Here is a 14967-nt window from a genome sequence, read left to right on the forward strand (position 1 = left end):
GCACCACCATCAATCCCGTGTGGCGTGTGTGCGTGCCTGTCGCTGGGATACGTGCGTAGGTGCAATAAAATTGAGGACCGAGTCTATTTCACCACGGACACGTTCCAAGCGGGAAGCGATCAGCCGGATAGGCCACCGAAGCACCTGGTTCCTCCTGGTTCGGTGATAGACCGAGCGAGAAAGAGAGCGCCCCGAAAGGACCTTCTGTCACGGATGTGCACCGTTCGAACGGCAATTATCATATTTTCACAACATCGACCGATGGCTTTCGTTTCCAAGGAAGGACAAATGCGTGCGCGTATGTTCACCAACAACAACAGCAACAAAAACAACCATAAATGCTCGTCTGGATGCGTATGTTGGCACTGTTGGAAGCATCCTGAGGAAGAGGATGTGTGCTGTTCTCTTTGATGTTGGCTGCACGGCACCGAACCGACGGCGGCGCCCTCCCTGTGTCGGAACACCTTTTTCTGTTCAGCTCAGAACATCGGCGAGCAGAAAAAGGCGACAGATGAAACGTGGCAGAACATGCCCATGACCCAGGTCCGTTTTGCTTCCGACAGCTGAGAACGACTGCTCCTTTCACCCAGTGCGTGTGAGTGAGTGTACGTGTATCAGCTGACACGCGCTCCTGTGGTGTGCGATATCGACAGCTTTTTAAAAATTAAAATCATTTCGACAGATGAACCGGAAATGGACCGCGTAGGATGTGGGATGTAGGGATTTTGCTGTTGCTCTTGTTGTTGAGGAAGATTGAAATTCATGATTATGGGTTCGGTTCGTGCCGCCGGGAGACATGAACGATTGGATATAGGGATTGGTATCCGAGCAACAGCGAGCGAGCCGTATGGTTTTAGATGGGAATGGTTTGTGATATGAAGTTAAAAGCGTTGAACGAATAGCTGCTGGGGGTTTGATAGTATAATGTGTGATGTAACATGTTGTATGATGTAAGAATCATCTAAACTCTATGCGAAATTCTTCTTCTTCTTCTTCTTCTTTGGCACAACAACCGCTGTCGGTCAAGGCCTGCCAGTACCCACTAATGAAGTGAGCTTGGCTTTCAGTGACTTATTGTTACCATAGCAGGATAGTCAGTGCTACTTATGGGGGCACTGTCTATTCGGGACTTGAACCCATGACGGGCATGTTGTTACGTCGTACGAGTTGACGGCTGTACCACCAGACCGGCCCAATGCGAAATTATATGCTTTTTAATTTGAAGCCTTTTTACTTTCATGAATTGGATTGTTTACTCGCAGTGAATAGAGAATAGCTAATGATGCAGTTTTAAAAAAAAACACGTAATCAATAGCTGCAATGAACGAAAAAAGTCAAAAGTTAGTGTTGACGCTTCGCTTGGATGTCAAATGATAACTTGACGAAAGTGAGTTTCGTCAAGTGAGAATGAGCACGGTAGGAAATGATGAGTAGCGGGTGAGTTGCCACTCGCGTGAGTGGCAATCATAGAAAAATTATAAATAGGGCAACATAATGAATACACTTTCTCTTGCACTTTGGAAATTCAACACACAGCGGTAAATATTCAGCCCACGCAAAATCATCCGAAACATACGCGATTGTTCATGGTGCCGTGACCAGGATTGTGCGAATATCTGGTTTTTAAATCGCAAGTTTCGATAATTGCATCGGGGTTTCGTTTTACCGCTTGTGCCACACACTTTTTGGATTGCCGCAAACTTACAGCTGATTTTGCCGCATCACGCAAGTCACTGTAATCGCAAACACCCACATCCACTAACATAATGGCCACACCGCCCGTTGTTTTGGCGTCCCGGCGGACTGTTTTATTGGGAATTCTCTCGCGATACGAGAAATTCATTAAGGATTTCGTCCCTGAACGGGATCAAGTAGAGGTGGAAATACGCGTTAAAAGGTTCGATAAGCTGTGTGCGGATTTGGAAGCTGTGCAGCAACAATTGGAAGATTCTGCCGACACTCCGGAAGAAGTGTCGCAAAATGCTACACTCAGAGAAAGTTTTGAGGATAGATTAATTCTTGTGCAATCCCAGCTGCAAGCAAGGTTACCAAAAGAGCAGTTTCAAAATGCCCAATCGAGTACCGGAGCGAATCCGTTAAAGGGCATCAAACTTCCTACCATTGCGCTGCCTGAATTCACGGGGGACTATATGCAATGGTTGACATTCCGCGATACGTTTGAGTGCTTAATTCATAATAATATGGATTTACCGGCCATTCAAAAATTTCACTATTTGCGCGCCGCGGTTAAAGGAGAAGCTGCTCAAGTGATAGAATCAATCACCATAAGCGCAGCTAATTATGATTTAGCATGGAACACTCTAACGGAGCGATACTCGAATGAATACCTCCTGAAAAAACGCCATTTGCAAGCAATGTTTGCCATCCCAGCTGTACAGAAGGAAAGCGTTGCAACATTGCACCACCTTGTAGATGAATTTGAGAGACACACAAAGATTTTGCAACACTTAGGAGAAGAAACAAATACATGGGGTAGCATTCTCGAGCATTTGCTATGCACTAAACTTCCGATAATTACTTTACGCGATTGGGAGGAGCAAGCCTCAAGCAATAACGATCCCAGTTACGACAGTTTGATTTCGTTCTTGCACCGTCGTATGCGTGTATTGGAGACGTTGCTTGTCAACAACTGTCATACGTCTCAGGGTAACGACCTAGCTCCCGTACGGAGAATGACCGTTCTTCGCCAAGCCAGTTTTGCTTCCACATCGCATGAAATGCCGAATTGCATGCTATGCAACTCCGCGCACAACCTTCTGAAATGTCCGCGTTTCGAGCGGATGGACCCGAAGGAACGCCATCGGTTTGCTATGACCTCGCGTTTGTGCTTAAATTGTTTACGCGATAATCATATGGCTCGAGATTGTCCATCACAGTACAAATGCCGTTACTGTAATGCCGCACACCACACAAAATTGCACTACGCACATAACAGCCAAGCTTCCACTACACCACAGCATCACGCTCACCATAACCCAAATTTCACTGCACCTCAGCAACACACACACAACACCACTAGCGATCACACAGCCACAAACAATACACAACGCACATTTGCAGCAGCATTGCAGCATGCACCCGAACAAGTCATACTGCAAACTGCTATGATAAATATCATAGACGATTTCGGAATAGCACATCCTGCGCGGGCGCTGTTGGACAGCGCATCGCAACCGAATCTAATAAGCGATCGACTCGCTCATCGCTTACGGCTGAAGAAAAGTAATGTGAACATTACCGTCATTGGAGCAGGACAAGCTACAAAGACAGTACGGGAGTCCGTACAGGCACAGATTGTCTCTCGATCCAGTTCGTTCACTGTGAACACTGAGTTGTTGATTGTTGACAATTTGATTGCAAATCTACCAACGCGCGACATAGACATCAGCGATTGGAAGATACCACCTGGTTTCGCTTTAGCAGACCCTCTGTTCAACAAAGCTGCTCCTGTAGACCTCATTCTTGGTGCTCGTCATTACCACACTTTCTTTGAGAATGCAACTCAGTTCCGTCCTGCACCTCATCAGCCCGTGATGATAGACAGCGTTTTCGGCTGGGTAATGACTGGTCCAACTGGCAGTGACAATTCTTCACCTAAAACCGATCCCACCGCATCATATACAATCGTCTGTATGGCATCCTTGGAGGATTCGTTACAAAGATTTTGGCAATTAGAAAATTTAACCATGAATGATGGATACTCACCAGACGAACGACATTGTGAATCGTTCTATAAGCATACCACCAAACGTGACGATAGTGGTAGATATATTGTTCGCCTACCGAAACAGCCCGACTTTGATGCAAAGCTCGGCCTTTCTAGACCTCAGGCCATTCGTCGTTTTGAGCTTCTCGAGCGGAGATTGGAACGAGATCCAGCACTTCGAGAAGCGTACCAAGACTTTATGAAGGAGTACTTAGCACTGGGTCACATGTCTCCTATAAGCACTGATTGTGATGATACAGCTGCTTATTATTTACCACACCATCCAGTTTTTAAAGCGTCAAGTACCACCACAAAGGTCAGAGTAGTTTTTGATGGCTCGGCTAAAACGTCAACTGGCTTTTCGCTGAATGAAACTCTGCGGGTTGGACCCATAGTTCAGGATGAACTCATCGATATTATTTTGCGTTTCCGCACCTATAAGATTGCTGTCGTAGCTGATATCGCCAAAATGTATCGACAAATTGTGCTGCATCCGGATGATCGACGATTGGTTCGCATTTTCTTCCGTTTCTCACCGCAATCGCCGATTGAATTGTACGAGCTGAATACTGTGACATATGGTTTGTCTCCATCATCGTTCTTGGCCACTCGTACATTGCTGCAGCTTGCGGAAGATGAAGGTGCTGACTTTCCACTAGCTTCACCCGCACTGAGACACAATTTTTATGTAGACGACTTCATTGGCGGAGCTAACAGCGTGAGTGAAGCTCGCGAGCTTCGTCAGCAACTTTCCGAGTTACTCTCCAAGGGCGGGTTTGAACTCCGGAAGTGGACATCCAACTGTTTAGGCGTACTAAGTGGTTTACCAGCAGAGCATATCGGTACACAGTCATCACTGCAGTTTGTGCCGAACGAGACTGTGAAGGCACTTGGTATCGCATGGAAGCCCGAACTAGATGTTTTGTGCTTTGAGTCGACTGCAATAATGGAAACCGCCAACCTCACCATGCGATCCATATTGTCAAACATTGCTCGAATGTTTGATCCACTTGGATTGATCGCTCCAGTCATCATACGCGCGAAATTGCTAATGCAGGAGTTGTGGCTGCAGAAAATCGGATGGGACGATCCGGTCCCTGTACACATCTGTAACAAATGGAAATCGGTTACTGACGACTGGAAGGATTTGGAAAGCTTCAAAAGCGAACGGTATGTGCTCTTACCTAACTCTAAAATACAGTTCCATACATTTGCAGACGCGTCAGAAGTTGCTTATGGTGCCTGCATTTATGCGCGCTGTGAGGACCAGCAGGGACGAGTACGAGTCAGCCTGCTCGCGTCGAAATCGCGTGTAGCTCCACTAAAACGAGTTACATTACCAAGATTGGAGCTCTGCGCGGCCGTGTTAGGAGCACATCTTCATCATCGTGTTAGACGCGCTATGGGAATCGACACAACCGAATCGTTTTTCTGGTCGGATTCGACGGTAACGCTAAACTGGATAGCGTCTCCACCCAACACCTGGAAAACATTCGTGGCGAATCGTGTTGCTGAGATCCAGAACTATTCGCACCCTCGTCAATGGAAACACATTCCCGGTTCATCGAATCCCGCCGATCTGGTGTCTCGAGGGATGTCAGCAGCTGAAATGCTAAAAGGATCGATTTGGAGCTGTGGTCCTGAATGGTTGGCGCTATCCCCCTCCAAATGGCCAATGTCAAATCCATCACTGACTGCTGAAACGGATATGGAAATTCGTCAGGTGAGTGCTGTAGTTGCAAGTATACAAACCACTCACCATTGGTTCAATTTGTCGTCGTCCTACACCAAATTGGTACATATAATTGCATACTGCACACGTTTCATACACAACACAAAACACAAGACACGTACACTACAGTCATCACAAGTTACCTCAGCAGCATTACCGATCACCCCTGAGGCTATAGAAGCAGCTAAAATCGTGCTTTGTAAACTGGCACAAGAGCACGAGTTTTCATCAGAGATCCAACTGCTGAAAAAGGGAGAAATGGTACGAAAACAATCACCTCTACGGCGATTGAATCCGTTTCTCGACAACGATGGAATATTACGAGTAGGAGGCCGCTTGAAACTTGCACAGCTACCGTACCAGTTCAAGCATCCCATCCTGCTTCCCAAAAACCATCAGCTGGCTCATCTCATCGCGGTGCACATACATGAGAAGCTGATGCATGGCGGGGGAAGACTACTACTTTCCCGGATACGTGAGGAATATTGGCCACTCGATGGACGTCGGCTAGTAAAAAACGTAGTGAGGAATTGCTTTCGTTGCATTCGTCAGGATCCGCAGCTGACACAACAACAAACTGGTCAACTCCCGTATGAACGCATCACCCCGAGCCGGCCGTTTTCCATAACTGGAGTGGATTATGCCGGCCCGCTGTATCTGAAACCCGCACACAAGAGAGCCGCTGCCGCTAAATGCTACTTGTGTGTGTTTGTGTGTTTTTCAACGAAGGCAGTGCATTTGGAGCTGGTGGGCGATCTCTCCACGGCAGGCTTCTTGGCCGCATTACATCGCTTCACATCCCGGCGAGGATTACCATCGGACATATACTCCGATAACGGAAAAAACTTTGAAGGTGCGGCACACGAACTTAATGAATTGTTTGATATGTTACAGAACGAACAGCACCAAAACGTCATCGCATCCAACTGTTCGGACAGGGGCATAACTTGGCACTTTACCCCACCTAAGGCCCCACATTTTGGTGGATTGTGGGAAGCAGCGGTTAAGACGGCCAAACGACATCTCTACAGGCAGCTAGGCAGTTCGAGGCTGTCTTACGAGGGATACAGCACCATTCTGCAGCAAATAGAAGCGGCAATGAACTCGCGTCCTTTGTTGCCAATGACGGATGACCCCAATGATTTGGCAGCGCTTACGCCGGCGCACTTCCTGATCGGTTCTTCTATGCATGCTGTCCCGGTTCCCGACTACACACGACTGAAACCATACACGTTAGACGAATTGCAGAGCTGGCAATTGCTTGTGCAACGCTTTTGGAAGCATTGGACAACCGAATATCTGCAGGAAATGCAGAAGGATAATAAGGTAGTGAATCGTAGCGAAATAGTACCTGGCAGACTGGTCATCCTTGCGGACGATTCGCTCCCTATCACCCGATGGCCACTTGCTCGCATCATCGATGTACACCCAGGAGAAGATCAGCTTACGCGTGTAGTGAAGTTGAAAACGGCAAAAGGAATAGTTACGCGTCCAGTAGCTAAAATTTGCTTGTTGCCTGTTGCGAAGCCTTCCGATTAGCAGCACGTGTAGTTTGTTTTTGTTCATGACATTCTGTCATGGGGGGGAGTATGTTGACGCTTCGCTTGGATGTCAAATGATAACTTGACGAAAGTGAGTTTCGTCAAGTGAGAATGAGCACGGTAGGAAATGATGAGTAGCGGGTGAGTTGCCACTCGCGTGAGTGGCAATCATAGAAAAATTATAAATAGGGCAACATAATGAATACACTTTCTCTTGCACTTTGGAAATTCAACACACAGCGGTAAATATTCAGCCCACGCAAAATCATCCGAAACATACGCGATTGTTCAGTTAGTATCAATGACTTATTTGATAGCATATTAACAGCGGAATTTTCTGAAAAGCATGCATTCAGTATGGTAGAAAGAATGGATTGGAGATAGTTGAAGATAAATTATACATTTGCACGGAACTAAATACCTTTATAATATACAAAATTGAGCGTACGTATAGATTTTCAACTGCCTGGTCGCAAGATACTTGGTCGCAAGATACTTGGTCGCAAAACTCACTGACGCAAATCGATACAAACCATATACTATTGATCCTTCTTTAAATTGTTATAATTGAACATAGATTTGAAAATTACACATTACACTTGTGTTGTGATGAGAAACATTCGCTTTAGATTCTGAGCTAAGCTGACCGGACGTGTCATCCAGTCGATCAATAGACTAGAAGAATTAATTTCAATTACTATCAGTTGTTTACATTGTATAGCAGTTTTCGAATAGCTATCTATATGGGTATAATATATAGGTGGGCTTATTCCAAGGTGTATGTTTTTAGAAGGTTATTTTTTATCGCTTCTGCTTCTTAATGAAGATTTTAAAAGTATTTTGAGTATTCGTCAAGCCTGCAGAAAACTTGTTTGAACAAAAATTTTCACCCATCGTGTCAAAAAGTGATATTCAAATTTGGTTATCAAAACCATACTATGAGACCACCTGGACTACATACACTTTGATTCTAGATTCCACCACGTGATCTCTTTAATCCACCTTGGGATAAATGTAAACACCACCTTGTTTTCGCCATTTTTCGAGCAGGTACTCGAATCTAATTCTAGCTTTGTGGCTAGAATAATCTAGACTGAAAAATTGCAGGCTAGTTTTGTGTGTGGTTTTGTATGGAGTGTTTACATGATTTCAGCCTCCAACTGTCAAACTCCATACAAAAAGCTGACTAGAATCGTGAAGGCCCCCATTGGTTGCTTTGTGTACGTTCGGCAAACATTTTACAATGTTTAATTGGGATTTTTTTAAGCTAACTGTGTTAAAAAAACGCAAACAATAACGTACATATTAATTCGCTTATCGAAGAAAAACAAAAAAGGTTACAATCAATGTTACAACCATATGCCCAAATCTAGTGTCTAGATCCTTCCATACATTAGGCAGCCCGTTACAACCATCATGTGTTGTATAAATGATGCAAAAGAGTTGAAAGCCATCCGTTAATAGAAGGATCCTTGAAGCGAAATATGTTGCACAGAGATAATAATAGAAAGGGAGAAAAACAGACAGTAAGAGAGGGAGAGTCAACTTAAAAAAAGTCACCATCATCATCATCATCACCGTCGTCGACGTCAACATGTTGTGTAGCCTGTCGTGTTATTCTACTCACCGTGCACCTCATCCCAGCCACATTAGATCATCACACTCACGGTAAAGCACGGACAAAACATGTTTGTCTGATTCGTTTCCCTACTCAGAGAAAGGATGTGTAGTGGCGTGCAAAATGGAAAACGAGACACACTGCCCGTGACATGTCGAACCCGGCCGAACAGTGGGCAAGGGAAAATGAAAAGAAAGAAAAGAAGAGGAAGCAAAAATGCCCCAAAAATTCCTCACCGAGGCTTGTTTTTGACTTTTGTGATAAATGGTGCACCGATGACTAGGTTGGAAAATGGAAATGTGCACCAAACGAAAACGATTAAGAGAGAGAGAGAGAGAGAGAGAGAGAGAGAGAGAGAGAGAAAGAGAGATAGAGTATGAAAAGGAAAGAACGGCAGTTGAAAAAAAACCCTCACGAAGCGTTTTCATAATTTAGATAATCGGTCGAATTTGCTGCCCAACCGGCAATCCATCCATCCGACGTGAAAAGGTTTGGAGATTTTGTGTCTGTTTTTTTTTTATGTTACATTTAAAACCCAACCAACAGTTCATGCAAACGTATCCTCCCTGTAAACGCTGTAGAGACTGGAGCTGAGGGCATCCTGCTCTAAACGCTGCCACCGCTTACTGTGCTACCTCGGCACCAAGACTGATGGAGCGCAATCGAGTTTGCACCCACCACCGTCAGTGTAATGGAACGCTTTTCCACAAGTCAACTGTGGATGGATGGCATGGATCGTTCGTGTTTTTTTTGCCATTTGTTGGTTTGGAATGCTTGTGTAATAGCTGTGCTGCGTTACATTCTCCCGAGAGGGCTTAAGAGTGCTCGTAGTCAAAAAACGGCGCGGTCCGTTGAAAAACGAGCCACCCAGCCCCCGGGTCCGTTCGCTATCCTTCCGGATTAGCGTGAAGGCTGCGTCGACTACGAGCTGCAGCATACTTGCGTGTAAAAGCGAGCGATTTTTCGCCCCCTCTACATCCCATTCCGCTTTCAAACCCATCAAATGTAAGCCTTTGCTAAATGATTATGGTTATCCTTTGGGTGGCAAGGGGTGGGAAAAAATGGCACAGAAAAATAACAAAAAAGAAAAACATACGAAGGCTTTGAAAACGATGGTAAATGTGTGCTCAAGCTTCATCAACGCGTCAGTAGCGAGGGATATGATAACCAGAAGTGGGTGGAAAAAATGAACGAAAACACACACACCAATCTCCTGTAGCTATTGTAAAATGCTGCACAGTAATGCTGCCCGCTGCCGCGGCAGCTTAGGGGTTGAAAAATTCTCTTCATCTTCATACACGCAGAGAGCAGTAGCGCTCCAAACCGTTTGCATTTGCATTTTGCAATCCGCGTTGTGAAAGGAAACGCAACTAAATAAAAATCATCCTCCGTATGTCACGTTCGAACGCGTGCGGAGCTGGGCGGTGTTTGCTTTTTCGCATTACTGCTACTGTTCTCACTGTGCTTGTGCAGTTTGGTTTGTTTTTTTTTTGTTTGCCCAGCTCACTACACTTGAGATGCACTCCGTGCTGCTAGTTAGTTAGCGGGGAAAAATGGCACCGAAGGATAACGCGCGTACTCTGTGCAAATACATGCACTCAATGCAGACGTTGCTTTATTACGTGCGTAATGGAGAAGGAAGCACCATAAAGCGAGCTGCCTGTCTGGTCGGAGAGTAATCACTGCTGGGTTCAGCTATATTAACGTTGGAGAGAGGATATTAGCTTTTTTGTGATCTTTATTTTATGAATCTTAATACATCGAAATAACTAAATGCTTACCAAAAAGTTATTAAAAGTTATTTTTCAACTTTTCTATGGCAAAAGGATCACTTGCTCTTTATGGTTCACGTGATGCTTAACTATCCTTGATGATGATCGCAGAAAATGTTTCTAGCCTTCTGTCAATGGTGCATATTTCTCGTGCCTAAATCAAACCATTGACAGCTCTAAAAGCAATTCCAGTATGTCAAAGATAAAGTTAAAGAATGGAACGAACATGGTGCTTCTGAAGTCCATAATTTTTATCGTGGATATATGGTTGCAGAATTGGTATAAAAATCTAGTTTTCAGCTAGTTTTCATTCGAAAGGAATCTCTGATACTCTTAGAATTCTTGAAGAATTAGCCTTGATCTAGTGATTTGGAGGACATCCCTCCATCTAAACCTATTCTTCAGTGTTAGGCGATATCTTCAGAGTTTCAATTGGAAATCCTATCAGATTCCAATTGCGCGTATCATATAAGGGGACTTCCTTTCACAAAAAGTTCACTTTTGAACGAGTAAAGAAAGTGTCCCAAAATTATGAAAATCCTGTAATCAATAACATACGTTTCCTGTAGTATTGCACTATCGTTTGCATAAAAAAAGGATTATTTTCGATAAACTGTAGACAAAAAATAAAGGAAAATAATTTCCCTCCATGAACATCCTTTGAAAGGTAAATATTTAAGATTACTTGTACAAATACAACTACGACCTTGCGAGCCTTTGTCAGTTATCCGGAATTTGCTCTGAGGCGGACGAAGACGTGCGTGCAGGCATATTTTTAAGACCTGTCTCGATTTTTATCAATTCCTTCTCAATTTTCGCGACAAAATTGTTGGAGTACAGATTATGTATCATATTGGTCTACAAAATTTCGATGGGACGTGGCTGGGGATATTGGTTCGTGTACAAGGGTGCCATACAAGGGTGCATATCTCATCTATTCAAAAAATAGCTTAACCATGAGCAATCTTTACCATTTATGCCATATTAAATTTGAACCATTCTGATATAATAAAATCTGAAATTGCAAAAGTCCATACCACCACATTGTTTATAATGGCAAACACGGATAAAACAACTAGAACAATTTATCACTTACCGGCGCACATCGAAGCAGGTCCCTTCCTCACCTCGCTTCAGCGATACAGCTTTGGTCTGCTAATAGAAATTTACCAGCAGTGTGCGTAACCTTCCCAGGGCAATAAACACATTCACCACGCGCCCCGTCAAACCACCATTTCCCGACAGTGAAGCTTTCGCGGTAAGGAAAAAATATGTTTTTATCTCCAAAACAACGGTAACCTTGTGCCGAAGAAGCACAGACGTGTGCGGCTCAGCACCACGAATTGAAGTCGTAAACAACTGGGAATCGCACATTATTCGAACGATTTCTGGACGTTTTCAGTAGTAGCAGTAGTTGTTTTTCTCTCTCCTTCCGTCCATTCATCGAATGCAGTGAAGCTACCAGGGCTAGGCGGGTCGAAATGGGACCGGCGGAAGCAAACAAACAACTCCGGAATCGGATTTTCGGTTAAGATTGGAACCTTGGCAAGCAAACATCCCCTTAAACGATTGATTTGTTTGAAATAAAAATTGTGTGAAATCGAAAACGGGCGTACTAGAGCGTGAGAGAGGGCGCTGGAGGCAGACAGGAGTCAGAGGAAGCGGAGTTAAACGAATGAGCCTCCTTCCAATCGGCTATCAGTTTGTTTTCGACCGAGTACGATGGACACGCTGGAACGGTGGCGCATAGATTCCAGGGGGGGGAGAGCCGTTGTTTACGAGTTCCATTTGCTGCTGCTGCTGTTGCTGATCGATCGTACCGTGGCCTTGCGCGGTAGCGGTGGCTAAGATGGGATTTCGAGCGTTGTCAACATGACCGCCCGTCGTGCCTTCCTTCCCGCAAACCACTTCCAACTCTACCCAATCGGGACAGGGGGCCGATACTTTCAACACCCACCACCACCTTTCCCAGCCAGAACCCTTTTCCGCGCGTGCTGACGGTTTCGAATGGTGTTGAAAATCACACCTTTGCTATTGGCCGGGGTGGAAGCGTTGAACGATCTGGATGATATCGGGCTATCAGGCTTGCGGTGGTTATTTTTTTTACCTGAACCAAGGAAACTTTGGCAAGTGTGGATAGGGAGAGCATAGTAAAGGAAGAGGAGGAACCATTATTTTCCACGATTAGCTTGCTTCAAGGCAACAGGTTTCAGGTTTCCCGCGATAGTGTTTTGGTTTGGCAAATCGGTTTGTGGAACTGCGTTTATCGGTATTCTGGCACACGATATTTACGCCGTTTTGGTTATTGGTGGGATAGTAACATCGTTTTCTCGAAACTTATCATAATTTCCACAACAATGAGTTTCTTGGAAGATTCTTGTTGGATCTACGCTACCTGCTACTAACATTATAATATTGATACTTATTGGCAGGCAATTTGTTAAACTATTGTGTGCTGTTCCTTAAATTGTTTCAAATCATTATTATCAACTGACACATCTGCATATGCCAGCTAGCCTTACTAGAAGAGAACAGATACGATTGGAAAAGCATCACGTCCAATCCTAATTCAGGGATCGGAAGATGTGCAAATTCAAAACCCTTGGGGAAGAATGATATTAGATTGGAATCGGGACACGGTTAAATATTACACCTGTGGCTCAGATTGAGATGGATCGGGCGCGCTGTCAGTCATCGAAATAGAGACTAGAGCTAGTGGATGGAATTGGATCTTAAACTTACACAACAAGCAATCAATTTTTGCGAAGAAAAAATCCAAAAAATAATGAATACAAAGAGAGTCTGAGATTGAAACTGGGAACGAAATTTAATAATTGTAAAGAAAACGGAATTAATAGAGCTTGCATGACTCAAAAATTCACTTAAAATCAGCAATACATTGTTTTGGACAGATCTAAAAGCAAATCAATTTTGTTTACATTGTTCATTGCAAATTTAATTCGATTGGCTGTTTGATACGTCTTCAAGAATTGTAGAAATAATATAAGTTGTTCCTGACTTCATGCATTTACAGGAAAAGCGATATTCCTTTATGCTATTGACATTATCACAAATATTTAAGAATAACTTGCAATATCATTAATTATTAAAATATATACGGTTACTTTCATGCGAATATTTAGGAATTTTTTGTTCTTTTTTGATGTCCAGGATCAACACAGTTTGTGAAGCAACTACGTTACTAGCACAGTACAACAAATTCACCAACAGTTCAACAGCTGATTAAATATTCAACAATGCTGACTACTAGGCCCTATACATTGAGGTTCATGTCCAGAAATGATAACCGTTCAATGATAATTATAGGAGAATGGAACACGTTCTCACGAGATCCACCGAAAAACGAGCACATTCACATCCATTTACCGGTGCCGGATTGGTCCAGATGGTAGGGAAAATTTCCAACGATAATTCATGATAATTGATAACAAATCACCTCTAAACACGGCCTCATTAGCATCGAACCTACACCTTCCATTCGGTGGCCGATATCTCGACGGTAAATATTCACCCTACACCATTTGTGTGGAAATCCCGTGCTCTCGCGAGTCACGTTCGGTACTGAAAACAAGATGATGCAATGTGCGCTTTTTGATCCTTGGAATAAAAATGAAACCAGTCAACAGCCAGCAAAGATGTGCAATATTTGTTTTGAAATTGATTCACCCTTGGGGTGGAAATACCTGTACTCTCACTAATTGCTAAATCATCCGATTAGCAGACAGGTAAAGTCAGTAGTGTGTATTGTATTTTTAGAACAAGGTAACAAATTAGCACATGAGTGACAGATACGCGCAACAACCCGTACTCGGCATCATAAAAGTATCATTTTCAGTGTTTTCCCGCAATTTAATATTTAGACACATGGCAACAAATATGTCCACGTCCGTGTTGTTTTTTTTTTAAGGAAAATTATCATCATCACCCGGACCCTCAATCCATCCAGTAGATTAAATCTTTCATCTTACCATGCTCTTTCGATTCGTTATGGCTGCTTCACGTTTGAGTCGTGATGTCACAAATTGTGGCAATAGAGAAGCAACAAAAAACGGAACGAACTAACTATTCCTCTTTTTTTTCGCATCGTCGTGTTGTTGTTGTGTGCTGTGTTGAAAATTGGTACGCTAATTAACATTGGCAAGATGTCAACGCAAATGGTGCTGCTGCTGCTGCTACGGAGGAGAAGGTTGGACCATTTGGACGCACATCTGCCAACTGGTAGATCCTCAAACCTAGAGCAAAAAGAAAGATTTCGCTAGCTATTGCTTAGCATTGGGGAGTATTGTGGGAGGTAGAAATAATACATAAATGCAAAATAGCAACTCCCACCGCTACCATTCAACCTGCACCAACCACACACATGACGAACGTTGCTCTGACGCTCAGTGTGTGCTCCCATCGTTACCCCCAGCTAATGCTAATAAATGCTATTTCCTGATGCTTACCCATTGCGGTTTTATCCCCGAGGCTATTAATCAGATAATGAAATGCTAAATGTGAAGATGTTGCTCTGTTTTTATTGCTTGGATGGGACAGCTCCGTGCCTCATCTAATTG

General features: G+C 43.8%; 1 protein-coding gene across 5 annotated transcripts in view; it reads left to right on the forward strand.

The window, feature by feature from the left end:
* LOC121600033 overlaps positions 1–14967 on the forward strand; it is an 84988-nt gene that overhangs the window by 36087 nt on the left and 33934 nt on the right. Inside the window, exons 4-5 of one of the 5 annotated variants that reach the window (XR_006005770.1) lie at positions 13562–13799; positions 13869–14080. The exons of 1 other annotated variant lie outside the window; for it this stretch is intronic. Coding sequence is in view for 1 of the 4 variants with exons in the window: in XM_041928298.1 (XP_041784232.1) it covers positions 13562–13637 (76 nt within the window). In the remaining 3 variants the exon portion in view is untranslated. Of the gene's footprint in view, positions 1–1352; positions 7292–13561; positions 14081–14967 lie in introns of those variants that run through there. 3 more of the 5 variants (XR_006005769.1, XR_006005773.1, XM_041928298.1) reach the window with 3 other exon arrangements.

This window comes from Anopheles merus, chromosome 3L (genome assembly GCF_017562075.2).
Source record: "Anopheles merus strain MAF chromosome 3L, AmerM5.1, whole genome shotgun sequence".
Lineage (NCBI taxonomy): Eukaryota > Metazoa > Arthropoda > Insecta > Diptera > Culicidae > Anopheles > Anopheles merus.